General features: G+C 40.3%; 1 protein-coding gene and 1 long non-coding RNA gene across 9 annotated transcripts in view; one reads left to right on the forward strand and one right to left on the reverse strand.

The window, feature by feature from the left end:
* Positions 1-16158, forward strand: part of FAM19A1 (family with sequence similarity 19 member A1, C-C motif chemokine like) — a 300399-nt gene extending 284241 nt beyond the window's left edge. For 6 of the 7 annotated variants that reach the window (XM_021409365.1, XM_021409369.1, XM_021409368.1 and 3 more), the window contains 2 exons: positions 8969-9093; positions 11456-11766. In XM_021409365.1, the coding sequence (XP_021265040.1) occupies positions 8969-9093; positions 11456-11584 (254 nt within the window). In that variant the 3' untranslated portion in view covers positions 11585-11766. Of the gene's footprint in view, positions 1-8968; positions 9094-11455; positions 11767-13018 lie in introns of those variants that run through there. The other variant, XM_021409372.1, reaches the window with a different exon arrangement.
* Positions 1-17147, reverse strand: part of LOC110404751 — a 32170-nt gene that overhangs the window by 2042 nt on the left and 12981 nt on the right. The window contains exon 4 of one of the 2 annotated variants that reach the window (XR_002442477.1): positions 9161-9318. This is a non-coding gene — a long non-coding RNA (uncharacterized LOC110404751). The remainder of the gene's footprint in view (positions 1-9160; positions 9319-17147) is intronic. The other variant, XR_002442476.1, reaches the window with a different exon arrangement.

Consider the following 17147-nt stretch of genomic DNA (forward strand, 5'->3'; position numbering starts at 1 on the left):
AGAGCAGATGAACTTCAATTACAGGAGAAGAGTTCCAATCACCAGTTAAGCAGCTTTCCTGCAATTAGAAATATGAAAGCCACGTGCTTGATGGATGTTTCAGACATAAGCGTGACTAAACTGACTGATGCTTGCTCTAGAGAGGACAAGGAGGGCCCTTGGGAGCCATGTCCTGCTGCCATGCTGATGCCAGCACACAGCTGCTCACACCCCAGCCCCATCTGCACAGGGTAGGGTCAACCTGTGTGAAAGGATGAGATCTTAGGGAAGGGTTCTCCTAAAAACTGCACAACTGAGTCACTAAAGCAATAGCTGAAATCTGTATTTATTTACACTCATCAAGGTATTGTTAGAACTGCCAGCGTTTCTCAACCCAGCGTGAGATCCAGTCAGATGATGATACTTTTAGGACATCCAATTCTTATAAAGACCTCAAAATTATGGGATGATTTGATTCAGGAAGTTTCCAGCTCAGATTGTTAAGCTCTTCCGATACCTTTTAGGAGAAGAGTGGAAGATGGTTTAATGTACTTCACACTTGTTTTTTTTCAGCAGTTTCTTTTTCAAAAATTCCTTGAAATCCAAATTATAGGAAGAACATCACCCTTTCCCTAATCCCATGATATCTGGGCGTTATGCTTTTTTTTTTTTCCCTCCCCTTTTGGCACTTCCCTTATCCTCATACATCTTCTTCACCAGCAGGTACCCATGCAACATCCCTCACTATTACAGAGCAATTCTGTATCCCCCAGCCACATACGTTAGCATTTTCAAAGTTCAGGGGTTCTGGGCGATATAGCACAGAAAAATTAGGGTTCCGGGTTTGATGCGACAATATAATTAAGAAGAAAATAATAATCATTTTTCCCCGGAAAAATGTATGCAACATTTAAAAAAAAAATCAAGAATTTTTCATTGATTAGAAGCGCATAATTGTTTTATGTGTTATTAATTTCTAGACATTCAATGGAAGTTATTTCCTTATCTATGTGGAAGATTTTCCACATAGAGTGGAAACAAGTAGAGTTGAATACCACACAAGCAGCACACCAGATCCTAATTTCATAACTGATAACCATCCAATGCATTATACATGTTTTGTTGTGCCCTATGAATGCATTACATTTATATAATTTAATTTATTCATTTCCAATGTTCTTTCATAGCTTTACTGCTAAGCTATGTTTCTGGCACTTCATTCAGACAAAAATTTCATTATAGGCTTTCACTCTTTGGACCCCATCTTGCAGCTTTTCCTTTCCACTTCACTAAACCCAACCTCCCAGGGCAAAGGGAATTCACATTTGAGCAAACATCAGGTTTTACAGACACCAGATTTGGTTCAGAAGCCCACAGTTATGAAGGACCTTTTCCCTGTTTTTTTTTGGTTCCCCCCCCCCCCCCCAGTAAGTGTTGGTTCAGACCCTAACCATGGATCATTGGTTTCTAATACAAAGACAGGCCATAACTGTTCCTCTTGGGTGCTCACTGCCACAGTCACAAGGGACAAAGTCACAGCACTCACATCTCTGGTTCAACACCACCATTTCCTGGCATTAACAGCTGTGAGAGCAAATATTTCCACAGCAAAAGCCGAGCCATGACAACTCACCAGCAATATGTATGTAACATAGGGGCCCCACTGCCACCAGAGGCATAGCAATGCAAAGCCACCCACCGACCCCCAGGTATCCCCATCATCTTCAGATCACAACTAGGATCTCCTCACTCTCCATTTTGACTCATCCATTTGCTCTATTAATTATTACTAAATGAAAAATTAACATTGCGGGGAGGCATTTTTCTCCTTTGACAGCATGCCAGTCCTCAACCCAGATCTGAAAAGTGTGAATATTTATAAGCAGCTTCCTATTGTCTCTCCAAAAATGTATAATTATGCTACAGTTCATAGGCATTTCATTAAATATATAACAATAAGATTAAGCATTCACCAGGCTATCGAGAAGCAGTTCAAATACGATATAAATAACATTGCTAAACAGCACAAATATTTTATCAGCCTGCTCTCAGCTTTGTCCTGCAGCAAGGGACAGCTTCAGTTCCAAACTTAGTGGTACCAGCAACAAGGGATCTCCCTGACCTACAGAAGATCACTTTTCCTCATGCAGGTTGGGAGAGGATCCTCAGACGCCCATATTCCAGCTCCTTGCATGCAACAGTTTGTGTTTTCATTAGTCTCATTAGCACTCATTGGTGACAGCAGGTTGCTCTGAAATGATCCACTCCCTTTGCCGTGGGTTATGTCAATGACTGATAAGCCAAAGGTTCGGTGCTATACCTCTGATTTACTTAATTCAGAAGACATCGTGCAAATCCTACGGTTCTCCTAACAACCTGGATGTATTTATACCTAGCTGCCAAAAGAGTTTTTCCCTCTGAACAGCTGTACTCATTTCCTAAGTACTCAGAGGAGTTGAGTGCTGTCATTATTAATGCACTCGTGGAAGTGAAGATGCACATTCACTTACCATGAAGGTGCCACCCATGAGAAACTGTGGTCCTGCTTCTGTTACACATGTCTCTCGGCCATATGTTCAAGCAGTATTTGTTTCCAAAGGTGCGAGGAAAGGGATATAGATAAAAAATGACAAAGCTGCAGCATCCAACCCTCCCAGACTGAGCAGCACGAGGGCTAGAAATTCCCTTGCAAGCTCTGAGCTATTTTGGCTAAATCTGCTCTTTATCAGACTGTCTCTATTCAGCAGAAAGTAATGCACGTGCTTAAAAACCTCCTGGCAGCAGACGGACATCACAGCCTTTTAATGTTATTATTTGTTATCATAGTGCCTAGAATATCTCATTACTGCCTGGGACACTGTTCTTCTAGATACTGCGCAAATGCAGAAAAAAGGGTTGGTCCCAAAGTGCTGCAATACAGCGTTGAAACTCAACAGGTCAGTAAATATAGAAAGGAACACATAAGGAAACAGTGCAAAACTATCTCTTCTTTTCAAGTAAATAATATTACAGATGGAAAACCTGGGACAGCAAGGCGATGATTTAACTGTAGTAACAGAAGAAGTCAGAAGCAGAGCTGGGATTAAAGGAGCCTCAGGAGTTTCTGCTTCCCAGGCCATTAGCCAACGCTGTCTCTGTTAGACATATTGTTGTGAGAGAAGTATACAACACGCTCATGTTATTTTTTCCAATTTACCTACCGGTATGCCAACTGTTAGAAAATGGCAATGTAAGTGTTTTTCACTAGTGAGTCTTCTCCCGCTGTTGAATTTTTGCTGGCTTATGCAGATCTTAAATGGAAATTGTACAGGGATTCTCTGCATCTAATCTACCCTTTCATATTTTATGGGTGTATTTTAATGCAGCCCACAGAGTTCTTTAGACACATATTACACCCTTAAAAAATATCCTGCTCTGGCTGCTGAATACATTACAATGAAAAAGCAAGAATTCTGGATGGAAAGGGAAAAGCATAAAAACCTTAAATCCTCTATAAAAGAGGAGAATTAATAAGGCATTGTTCAAGAACCTGGAGAGTGCTGCAAAGATTGGGAAGTTCTAAAAAGAAAAAAATATATGTATTATCTCTTTTTTTTTAACATTTACTACAATTAAAACATTAAATTAACTACACAAGATAAGAGGGTAATTAGGAAATAAGAGACAATGCTTGTCTCACTGATGGCACTATTTTAAAACTGGAGAAATGTCAGTTTTCCCAGTGTTATTAGAGGTCTGTTATCAAAGTCTACCAAGTATTACGCTGGGTGAGCATTAGATTGATGCTTCTAAAATTGAGTAAGATTGAATTAAAGGAGATTGATGGACTCCCAGTAGGAAAAATCCTGTATTTCTCCTAAACAATATTATTCAACCTGAAATTTTCACTTTTGTATTTGTATTCTTTAACTTATCAGACCGCTGCTTTACAACTCCCAGAGTAAATGGTATCTCATTCTGTTTATGAAATACATAACCCTTCAAATGACACGTTCTTTCTCTCCAGCTTTTTCACCCTCCTAGTGTTCCCTTCCCTGTAATTCATTCTGCACCCCATGACATCCCAATAAAATAGGAGAAACTATGTCTCATTCAATTCTCTGAGATTTTGTTTTCTAAGGCATATGAGCACAGGGTACAGATACAAACAGTCCTATTCCAGCTTATATCCGATTTTTTTTTTTAAGGGCAAAAAAAGGGCCTGAAAGATTTTACCTCAGTGCTATATCTATTGCCAAAAGTCTCCATCAGTGCATGAGTCTCTCACAGGGAGTTTGAACTTTCCTTTAATCTAATCCATTTAGAAAATGACTCACTATTTATTGAATAAAGTGGAGAAAATTGATATCTTTTCATTACACTGACAAAGTCTTTTTCACTGCTGGCATCTGTGAAATGTGTTCTCTATTTAAATTTTATTTATATCAATCTTCTCTGGTGGAAACTAGATTAAATGGAAAGCTTTACACTTACAGTAAAAACCTTCCCATCCCCAATGAGTGTCATACTGGCTCTGCAAACCATCTCTGTTCATTATTCCTTGGATACCTATGATCAGGAGGAAGCACAATCTAATATCTCTCTTCCTTTGTATTCTATCTGTAAATAACCCAAATGTGTATACTTTATCACAGGCAAAAAGAGATAGCTGCTGTGGCTTTCTAATGGCAAATGCAGAAGTAATCTTGGAACGCTTTCATACATAGCGTGTTCCTTCCGAACTGTTGAAAAATGCATGATGAGACTTTGCTCTGTTTCCATACTTCAGAGTGTTCCATAAACATGAATTTAAGTTACATATGACTCTGTACTGTCATATTGTTATCTTGTTAAATACATCTTTATCCTCATTGTTATATATGCTTTGTCGTATCGTTAAAACCATTTCCTAAATACAGATGTAAAAAAGTTAAAGCAGCGTTGCATCCACCAAGAAAAGACTTGCATTTTGTATACACACTGGAGCAAAAAGCATGACACAAGTCAAATGCCTGCAAGTTTCTGGGCTGTATATGCACATTTTCTCCCAGACCTCCTCCAGCCCTGCTATCCCCTGTAAGAGAGCAGCTGGTCACTGCTTTGAAGGGCTCAGCAGCTGCAGTTTAATGCAAGAATTTGAAGACTGGAAAAGGTGAAAACAAGTTTGGGAGTTCCAGCAAGCAAGGAAGTTTTACTCAAATGCGTTGTGTATTCATTTTTTTCCTAAATATCATTTGAATCAAGAGGAAGGTGATTGAACATCTAATAGCTCCCTGTTGATTTGATCCCTGTTTAGACCTAGGTGTTTGAGGGAATGCAAGTGCATTTCTATTGTACTGCTGTAGTAGAATGATTTGTCTCTGAAATTCAAGGGGAAAATATCCCCAGCCAGCTCTCTTCATGCATCCAACCTTTGTGCTCCAGATAGTGCACGAAAAGACAAAAACCAGTCATGGCCCTTTAGCATCCCACAAAGGATCTCATGAACTTTGCATGCTGAAGCCCACTGAGTTCAATCTAAACTTGAAGTTACAGCCATCTAGGGCTTTGGGTGCTGTGTTTGGGAATGAATGCATTTGGAAATGCAATAGCGTTGTGTAAATACTAACAAACAAACGATCTTGCTCTTTCCCTATATACAGTCTGATTATCAGATCTCTTATCTGTTGTTTTATTTCTCTGATGGTACACATGATAAGAAAATGACATTTCAAGCAAGTGCTTTTTGTCTAATTCATGCAGACTAAAGCCATCCAAAGTTTTGCTCAAAAAAAAAGAAAAAAAAAATCTATAGCTTTACAAACAAAGGTGGTAAAAAAAAAAAAAGTCCAGTGTGAATTGAAATGGAAAAAAAATTTTTTTGAAGAAAGTTACTTTTCTCCCCAGCTCCATTAGTTATGTGCTTAGAGTTTAATATTCTCATAAAAGATGCATTTTATTGAAAAGAACTCAGATAGAAGCAATCCCTTATTTACGCTAGCAGGAGCTGGGGAAAAATATCACAAACGAAGCAGGAGCCGTCAAGCCTCTTTTATATCACATCCCCTTTACCTCCCTGTGGCTGAGGGTATCTGTCTCAGTCAAATCAGCCTTGCACAAAAAAAAAAAAAAAAATCTCCACTTCATGTATTCCTCAGACAGAGAGAGAGAGAACACAATGAAAGCCGCTCCAAAATGTTACAGGCGTCTAACTCTGCATGATGTGAGCACTCACAGCGGTGACTATGGGGAGCCTGTAGTTCTCACCCGGCATTAGCACCACGGGTCAGAGAGGAGCTCAGGTTCCTCGTGATCCCGGAGATCTCCAATGTAAACCATCCCAAGGGAAAGCACCTTAATTTCAACATTCTCTCTCACGCATCTGCCTCAGCACACGTCAAAGCGACATCACCTAGACAGAGTGAATCTGGATTGTGGTCTCCGGAGAGAATTTTGGTTTTTTTTATCCCTTTCCCTATACAAGCGTACTTAAGCTCAAACACAGCCAACTGTGCTTCGTTTTGAAGCTTTTGCTTTCTCCTTTGAACAGACCTGCAGGTGTAAAACTTTCAAATTGAGCAGACCTCAAAGGATCAGCAGTGCCCAGGAAAGATAGCTGGTCCTAGAGATTCAAAGGCTTGTAATAGAAGTGAAAACCTATAAACATGAGACTCAAAGGAAATAATTTTCATCGGGCTCTGGATGCCCCTGCCACAGCATGGGGCTGAGGACAAGACAGCAGTGAGCTTTGTAGTGCTTCAGACTTAGAAAGACTGTGCCCACCTATACTTTAGAGGTGCTTTTCATCTGCAAATGACCTTAGTTTCCCCTTTACAAAAAAAAAAACATTTCCCCAGCCCAGCTGTGCTGCTTAAGGACCAGGAGTGAGGGCTACTGGTGACTGTAATTGCACTGGGATCACAAAAGAATGAATGCATACACTAAAACCTGCACGCTGTTAGATATAAGAGTTGACATTGCAATTCAGCATTCACTTTGTGTTTGACTTTTCTGGGGGGTCAATACCCAAATAGTTGGTCTGTATTGAGGAACAACATCGGTGAGTAGTTAGACCATTTTAATTGCAATGAACTGCATTGCTTTCCCATGCTTCCCTTAGCCTGTGTTAATTCATATCACCATCTTACACTGCAAGCTCCCTGTGCTGGGGCATTTCGTGTTGTGAATTTTAGCACCTAGCATCTTAGGGACCTTCTCCATGGTTAGTTAATGCTACAGCATTAACACTAACAAATAAATACGATCATCGTTTTTGATTCCATGTCATCAGATTCTCCTCATGCACTCCGAGGATGCTCCGCTCAGATGCTTGCTGTGAAGGGCAGTATTTAGCAGGATACAGTTTGCCCACTGCACAATGTATTATTAGAGTGCAGATTCACCTCCGTGCGCCTGTTCACACAGAGCAAAGAGAGATCTCTTTTCTCCACTGTTAGCAGCATTAATGATACCTTTCAGAAAGCAATGTGTGAATAGCATAATTATACTGCCTTGCAAGCACAGGTGTAAAGGCTTTTGTGTGTGCTGTACATGTGGAGAAATGGTATATTGCACAATATAAATGAGGCAGAAGCTGTGAGAAAAAGTAGGAGAGAGGAAATGGAGAACTTAACTCATTTGTTCCAACTTGCTGACCTCTTCTTTGAGACCAAAGGAGCTTTCCACACCAAGATGTTTACTCCCTGGGTTTTGAGTAAATTCAGTGTGTGAAAAATGTGTTCTTAATGGGACAGCTATTCAGCTTGTGGACAAAGCTCTCCTACAGCTTCGTTTATGTACGTGTAAATTAAGGGAATAGACATAACGAGTGGCACGTGTCTTTGGGTGTTTCCTTTAGACTTTGTAAGCATAAACAGATCTCTACTAGATAAAAAATAAATCAATAATTTAATTATGAACTCTGAGATAGGCTTAAATCAATGCATGCACAAAAGGGCATTTTCCAAGGCTGAAAGCTGTGACACAAGTCACTCTACTGCATCAAAGGTATTTTACGGGCTTGAAGAAGTTATGAGGGAAGGTAGGAAAGAGTTAAGCCTCTATCTGAGTGTAGGAGAAGCCTTAACAGTTTGGCTTCAGGATTGCAACCAAGAAATTAATTCTTGCCCAGGAAAACAAGCCACAGACAGAGCAACTCAATCCTCAACAAGCTGCAATTTGCAACATCAGCCAAAGTTTATCAAAATCCCCAGACAAAAGTTGTCATTAAGATAGAGCTAAGGTTATAGACAGATACCAATTCCCAAGCAAAAAAAAAAAAAACTTCATTAAGATACCCTCAAGGTTGTAAACATACGTGCCAATTAAATTCAAACAACAAGACTCAAACTCTACAGTTATTTAGAACGTTAAACATTTGGAAATTAGAAGCAACTGCTACAGATAATATGGTTTCTATACAATTCATAGTCACGTTTCAACAAAAAGAACTTCTGTAATTCAGAATTAACTTACCTTCCATTTCCAGTTGAGTTGTAGCACTCCCTACAGCAGGATACTGTAGAAGTTAAAAGGCTACATGGATTTAAACAATTAGGCACAGGTGTGGGGGGAGAAAAAGCCAGCTGTAGGTACTCAAGGCAAAGCAGATACCACTGATTTTGGAGTTCCTCAAACCACAAGTCCTGAAGACCTGTAGAATATTCTGGGAAAGTTTATTTCAACTCTTTCTACTTACGCATTCATAAAGACCAGATTGGCTGCTTAGAGTGAAGGACTTTTAGGGTGGATGGTTCTTTGCTCTGAAACAGTACTAGTGCCATCACAGCACCCCCAGCAGACACGGCATCTACAGCAAGTAGACTATATCTCATGTATAAGAAAGCTATGGCAAGCAGTGCACTGTTTTGGATGGATAATATTTGATGAAAAGCTAGTACAAATGTAAATTCCTTGCAACTAAACTTCAGATGAAAGGTTTACATGTCTTAAATAGTGTTGGCTTCTTGAGATATTATTTACTATTTTTTTCATTACAACTTAACTGTGGACTTTGTCTTTCCTCCTTTAGCTTCAATAGTGATTGGGAAATGGTGGTGTGAGATGGAGCCCTGCCTAGAAGGAGAGGAATGTAAGACGCTGCCTGATAACTCTGGATGGATGTGTGCAACTGGCAATAAAATCAAGACCACGAGAGTAAGTTGTCTTTCTGTCCATAGCTATGAGTTTTTAATAGCAATGGGAGTCAACAATGGTAGCTTACCTACATCATTTCCAGCATTATGTCGGCTGTAAATGTCCCAAAGATTGCTGCACACCTCCCAGGCCAGCCAGTGCTTCTGGCTACAGCTTAGTGAGATACACATGCAGAGAGAGAAGGTAGAACGTGAGCTGGCTAAGCTTCTCCCCTTATGAAACTACCTTTGGGGGGGAAGAAAAAAAGTCATTTTCAAAAGTATATATTTTTACATTGACCAAATATTTCACAAATATTTTCATCGAGCTGACAACTATACCTGTATTCAACAATTTTAATTAGATTGTTTTCATACCACGATTGAATTTTTTTACGCAGTTGTCAACTCAAAACATATTTTTTATGAATGAATACATCTTGATTCTCAGTGAAGTGAAAAATACCTTCTGAAAACTGTTCAGTGGAAGAAGCAAAATATTCAATATTTTTTCCTTTCTATGAAAAAGCACAGCATGCTCATACCTGGATTCTACCTCACAGAAGGTTTGGAGTTATCATATTCTGGCTTCTCCCTTTTCCTGTGATCCAAGCTCTGGTCATTTTTAATGTTTTCCATGCCTCTTACTGAAGGAGATCTTACCCCAACTGATCAGCACAACTCCTGAATTCTTTTCTTCCCCTCTGTATGATTTATCCCAGGAAGAATGACTTGTATAGCAGCTTCATCTTTTCCTGGCATGGGTAGTTTCACCACCACTTAAAATTATGCTTTTCTTTATGTACTTACAACCAAAAACCTAACAAACCGCTATATGACCTTTTCAGTGAGACAACAGCTTTCTCTCTAAATTAGGAATTTAAAATGGAAAAAAGGAATATTAAAGAAGTAATGAACAATACGAAGAACTATGATGTTGTACTTTTCTATTTAAATTACAATAATATAGTAGCTCTGCAGTCTCTCTGCAAGTTATATAATTTAGGTTCTGTGAACTTATCCTACCCTTAACTCTCCCAACCATCATCGTATAAACTCGTTTTAGGCAAGTCTGCATCTAGAAGACATTGCTAGAAATTGAGCAGCTTCATTAATATGCAGATGTATGGTCCAATCTATTCAGTATGCATTATTGTATTTCATTTAAATTAAATACTTACAGAGTGAGTGCTCATAACTGAAGAAATATTTCTGTCATTTACCCACAGGAGTTATTTTAATTAGCTTGTGAGGGGAGTACCTTATGGTACTGCTTCCAGTAGAATTTTGCTTTGTTGCTTTAAAGTATCATTACAGAGCCCATCTGACAAAGGCAACATGACATGATGAGTTTAGCAACTGTCTCTTGCAGTTTCCAAGCAAAAACCCTACTCTATAATCCCTGAAACTTCGCTTGAGTCTGTACTTCTCTGTCAAGTCTAGCAACATAAATATAAACTAATAGAAGCAATCAGATCCTGAAACAGGCATTTTTTTCTTTGTTTTGTCATTTCAGATGGCATCAGAGAAAGAGATTACACTATAATCTGTATTGACCCCAATCTGGGCTGCAAGATTGGGCCACGTGTGTCTAATTTATGTAGTTAAGGAGGCTAAGAAAGCAGAAGCAGCAACACAAATCACTCAACATCCTAGATATATCTGTGGTGATTAGCCAAGAAAGCTAGAGCAAGTCACCACAGGCTGTAAACTATTTTAATGAAGGCTTTTCCTTACACAAAATACATTTATGTTAGGCTGCTGCTGTCCTGACAAGGGAAACATTCAGGTTTATGACTCACAGTATTAAAAAACCTATTTATATTATCTTCAAGGCCTGCAGTGTATCACATATAAGCATGTATGTGTGTATATATATATATATATGCATAAACATACAGCGTGTGCAGTTTTACAGTGTATTACTTCATGGTTGGTTCTCAGGAGTGATTAATGTCTAATTAGTGTTAGAAGGTGGACAGCAGACCCAGTGAAGACTTTGCCAGCATGGCCTCCACCCCTTCTTTTTCATGCATTTATTCCAGGGCTTAGTCCTTTAATACAGCTCACTAATTAAGTTGTTAAAGCCAAAGATATAAAGCTCACAGCCTCTGTAAATTGATCTGTTTTCTATTGATAGTCAGAGCAGGTGACAAACACTGGAAAGAAATCATTTTGTAATTCAATTTTTGGACCAGTTTCAACCCTTTTTGAATCCCTATTCACTCCTATTTTTTTGTAATTATTTTTTTTTTTTTAAGAATGTAAATTTCCAGGCTTTCTTTGAAAGATTGGAGTTGTTTGTTTTTTTTAGGAATTGTTTTTTCAGGGGGTTGGCTTTTTTTTTTTTTTTTTTTTTTTTTTTTTTTTTTTTTTTTGAGCAGTACCAGGACCTGGTTGGAGATTATACCATGACATTTCAGGAGAGCAGCCAGAACCGGGGGGACAGGAACACACGATCTCAGACTTGGCATTGGGAGATGGTGCACCAAGCACACAGTAACCACCACTGAGAACCAGACTTGTTGATAAACAAAACCACAAAAACCCAGCCTCAGGCTGCTGTCTACGCATGACCTTCAGGGCAGCACTTCGCAGGGCCCCTGAGGAACACGGTGCTCCTCCCAGGGCTTTGTGCCCATCCTATGCGTGCTGCCAAATGCTCTTCAGTAATCCACACTAACAGCACCTGGCATTCACATAGGAGCCCTCTGAGTACTTCAACAAGCTGTTTTTCTGCTGATACCGTGGAGAATGGAAATTGAAGCCTTCAGCACTTGGGAACTGGCACAGCAGCTCAGCTTGGAGCAGCTCTCTAGCTTCACAGCCTGCACCCTCCATTGCAGCCCACTGGTTTACAGCACACGTTTTGCCATTGGAGAAATGCAGGTCGTTTTTACAGTGACCTGAACAGCATGTTTCAGAGCAGTCATGGCTCATCTCATGCTGCAGCAAATGGCACCTGAAGTGCAGGTGGCCCCTTGGCACTCCCTGCTCCTTCACCAACCACGCGCATCCATTTAGCAGGGTATGACAGGACAGGGATGTATGCATCCCTGGGAAAGAAAATCCAGAAGGCTACTTGTCAGCAGCAAACCGGGAGAGCACAGAAAGGCAGCAGGGGAGGAAAAGAAATGGGAAATGAAACAATGGTTTTGTTTTGCCTTTTTTTTTTTTTCCTAAGTTGTCCAACTAGGTTAATATCAGATGATTTTCACACTGCATTTTTCTTTAAGGAAAAGAAAGAAGAAACCCCTCTATTTTTGCCATAAAAGTCTATGTAATTAAAGGTCAGTTCAAAGCAGTAGGGCACAAAATAGCAAACATCTCTTGCCATGAGACTTACTGTGTCATTTCATCATATCGGCTGGTGCTCAGCTAACAACTTTTAGCCCTGATTTAATGCCCAGTCCAGCTCATATTTGAGTCACCTGGCTTTTCCTTGATGACCGAATCGTCTAGCAAAGTGTTGGACCCCCTTCTGCCATCCATCTAGATGTATGAAACAGAAGCCTCTCCTCAGGAGAGCTGTATTTTGCTTCTGGTAGGTTGTCTTCTTCAAGCTGTAGTGAGACTACAACTTAGCTCACTTGCAGCCTTTGCCATGGAGGGAGATGGTTTCATGGTCTGTTGTGCTATGCAGGTGGTGTTAATTCACCTGAAGTGAGCAGACGAACTCAGTCAGACCTCCCAGTCTGTTATGGGTTCTCTCTCATACCCAGCCCCCACAAGTGGGCTGCTGGACCCATCCACATGTCCTTGCCTAGCAGGAGCTAGGGAAAGGTGGAAGGCTTTTCAATTCATGCCCAGACTGACACAAAACATAAAACTGAGACTTGAGCTCAGCTATACAATGAGCAGGGCAACGTGCCAAAAAGCCTAGCTTCCTCTTTCTTCCCTTCCTTAACATTTTTAACATAACTGACTCTCACACTTTCATCCTGCAGATCCACCCGAGGACCTAACAGAGCCTGCATGGAGGCAGTGAAAGCCCAGCTGATTTATGAGGACAAAGTATCGAAAGTTAAAAACCATCTCAGCATTTACAAGCCAAATGGATTTCTTATTTGCACTCTGACTGTTTACCAGATAACAACAGTGGCTTTACTGTGTGAAAGAGAGTATTCTGCGGAAATAACGCCCCTGGCTTTTGACAGCTGAAAAGAAAAATGAAGAAAAATGGTTCCTTTGGTAAAGTTTCTGAGATACAAAGTACAAACAACAGTATAAGTTTGGATCTACAATTTACTTTATACCATTTAAAGTATATATATATAGAAATATATATATATTAATATATGATATTTTGAAATAAAAGCCTCACTCTTCAAGAAATTAAATAGTACCACACTTTGCTGCAGCTGCTGTAATTTTTTTTCTTTATTGTATGGTCTGGAAGATCCCTACCTGTTTCAGAGAGAAATGTGGCAGTGAAGAGGCAAAGCAAACCTGCTGCAGTACAAGGACGCCTAAGAGTTACATGGATCCTACTGATATGGCACCCAGAGCTTCCCGTTCCCTTCGGCAGAATTTTGAGGGCATTTCATTGTTTCACTTTGTGTTCTGGAGGCTTTTCCCCTTGTGCAATACGAGCATGCTGGCTTTGCTTCATAACCATACTCGGTACTCAATTGATATATAACAATGATAATTCTATCCTCTTCCAAGAAAATATTTTTAGAGCTGTTAGATATTCCGTGGAGAAGAAATGGACAACTGCTGAGTGAAGTACAGTATGTATTAAGTTTATTTGGCAGAGTTTGGTAGACTGTGAGCTCCCTTCTTATTAAAGATGTACTGTATGTACAACGTCTTCAGACTTTGTATAGCTCATAGAGACTACAGTAAAGTCCCAGTAACCAACCCCAAAGCTTTGCGTTGTTGGCTCACTAATTCTTTGAAACAACAACAAAGCTCCTTCTTTCTAGACTAACATGGGAGAGGGCTTTTGCATATGGTTTCTTTTCTTATGAGCCAATTTGCAGTTGGGCTGAGATGAGATGCTCTTCAGCAAGGATGTGTCCGCAGAGTCGTTTACCTCCCAGCAGTGAATGGTCTGAGTTCACATTTCTAGCTCTGCTATTGCTGTTCACTGTTCAGCCTGGCCCTTCTGTTGCTGAGGAAAGATCAAATCTGAGGGCTCAAACGTGCGAGCCTAGATCACATTGCCAGGCACTTTTGTGAGCAGTTCAGTTAGTTTCAGGGGGTTATTCATGTGGAAGGCATCCTGCTGTCATGCATAAGTCTGCACAGCCCACCCTTCAGCACACCTGATGCTACCAAATCAAAGTGGAATTTAGAAGCGTAGAACTCACTTTATCCAGTCCAGGTTCATTTCTTTAACATTTCCAATTTCCTTTCACCCTGCTTACCTGTCTCTCACAGGACCCCTTTGGCCACGCTTATCACTTCTAATCCAATGCAAAGGAAGCGCTGTACTTCCCAACCCAGAGTTGGCCAAAATTCTCCCACTAACTTTCTTTCTCCTTCGGGGCAACCACTTCAGTCCCTGATGTTCCAAGAAGCAGAAATTTGTCACTGTAATTACACTGCGTATTAAAGCAGCTACATGACATGTCACGCAAAACTCCATGCAGGCTTCCCATGCTGGTCTCTGCCTGATGCTCACAGCAGAAATGGAGGCACCTCTTCCAAGCAGTTCTATTATTTCCCTTTTAAAAACGGACCAGAATGGGAAGGTCCAGGAAAAGATTTTTTTCTTTGCACAGAAACACTAAATAGGAGCACAAGCCTCACAGGCAGCCCCACTGGTGGCCCAGCTGGGCAGGCTGTGCATGTCTTGCCAAGGTATCTGCCTAAACCACAGAAGATCCCTGTGCTTTAGGCTGTTCTAGACATGGCCTACCATGGACATGGGTCCCTAGGCCAATCCTCTGAGTTTGGCAGGGACTGCTGCATGCCCCACTACCCACAGACAGATGTGTTCCCAAAATGAGCTCATCACACCAACTCCAAGCCTAACTGGCACAAATAAGAAGAAACTTCCCTCAAATAAATCCTTAGCATTCCTCATTTTTACTAAAACTGCACCTTAAAAAACACCCAAGACTCTCTAGAGCAAGGAAACACTTGATGCACTAAGTAGTAGACCTTGCTACCAAGATCAGAGGAGATTAAAATCCAGAAAAAAAGACACCATCCCTTTACCAGTGGGATCAGAGGCACACAGAGCTAAATGGCCATTCAAAATCCCATTGGCAGGCTGTGGAAAGCAGCAGAAATTGAACCTGAGTGTCCTTATTCCCAATCTAGGGATGCTCTAACACCTGCCTCACACACAACAAACTAGCCCGTGGCCTCTTGCACCCTTTCCCAAATTCCAAGGTATCACTACTGAGCAGCATTTACTCCACAGCAGCGCACCTGACGTGGCTCAGAATGTGAGCAGATAACAACGCTTACGGCCATGTCTACAAAATATGCCTGTTAAAACTGGGACATATTAGACTTGCTAAAATATAAGAAGGAAATGTTGTCATTTCCACAGCAAAGTTTCTTAAAGATGTTTATGAATCCTTTCTTTGCCAGTGGGCAGCCTCAAATATCACCACACCAAATTCCGTCAACATCTGCGTCTCTTTGAAGTTTCTGCAAAATCTGCTCATGAAGTGCAGCACTCAGAAACTGCTTTTAATTGTTTTAATTAAAATGTTTTAAAGGGGAATTAAGATCTTTGCAAAAATAACGGCTAATAAAAGATGAAGTCAAATTAAGAGCTGGATGCAGCTAACCGTCATTGTTTCAGTGAACCAAACTGTAAACAAAAATAAAAATATCCAACCAGCCTGAAGTCATGATGATCGTGTATTCCAGTGATATGAGCAGCAACGCAGTGTATGGAGGGAAGATGTCAGAGCTGTCTTTTCACCTAGGCAGCCCCATGTGTTTCAGTGGTGGAGTGAAAGGGTCCTCCATCTTTGTGCACGCGAGCCTGCACAATGTGAAAGGATATTTACTTCAAGGAAGAGAATGTTCAAGTTCCTTGTTTCTGGCACAAGATGAGACAGAGGGATGACAGGGATAAAAAAAAAAAATCAAATATTTGTAAATGTCTCAAAGATGAACTTAGTTATATCAGTGTTTCTCCTTCAGATGCGTGAAACAAAGTTATTTAAATCCAAAGCGTACCAGCTGAAAAAAATACTGAAAAAACAAAGAAGTTATCATCTGCCTATTGATTCAGAAAATCTAGATTACATGTTTCTGTCCAAAAGTCTCGAGTAATAAAGAGCTCAGTGTGGTATGATTTGATATTGCTTTGAATGTGCTTCATGCTATATTTAAAGAAAAATGTTCCGTGGAGAAAGTCCGATGCTATGGCCAATGACTTTGAACAGGATGATGTGCACCAAAACCCAGCATTACACACAGAAAGACCCGTGAAAAAAATACTGAAGGTGACTGATGCAGTTTACAATGAGCGATGTTCCTATCAGACCTATTGATCGACCATTAACAGAGCGTGCAGATACTTTCAGAGGTGAATTGCTTGTATATTTTCCTATTCTGAAATGATCTGTTATGTTTTGAGCTCTCCTCACTCGCCACTGCTATTGCATTTCTCATGGTTACTTTGTCAGAGTAAAGCAGTACTTTTCTGATTCACTGTATGGTCTAAATATAATTACAGATGGTAGAGAAGCTGTGGAGAAGATGAAGCTACCTTGGCTTGGAAAGCATATCCATTTCATCTGAAGGTGGCAGTCTTTGTCTCTTTTTAGTGGCAGGATGAATGCTGTGTCCTAATATGAGCTTCCTTTGTATCACTGCCTCACTCACATCCCAGCACTCAGGGCTTAGAGCTTGCCTAAAAAGAAATGGGTCATGCTTCTTTGCTTGGTATTCTGCTTTTTTTTTTTTTTTTTTTTTTTAAAAAGAGAAAGATAGAAATACATTCCACAAATGATCTTTCAGGTAGACAGAAGGGGAGGTGCGTGCAGGGCAGTTGGTTTAAGGCTGTCAACACTTTTTCTAGTTGAATTCAGATCATAGTCCTGACACATATTTACGGTTTCTTGTCTGAAATACTCACACAGTCAAAACACTTAACTGCAA

Source organism: Numida meleagris, chromosome 11 (assembly GCF_002078875.1).
Source record: "Numida meleagris isolate 19003 breed g44 Domestic line chromosome 11, NumMel1.0, whole genome shotgun sequence".
In the NCBI taxonomy this organism is placed as follows: Eukaryota; Metazoa; Chordata; class Aves; order Galliformes; family Numididae; genus Numida; species Numida meleagris.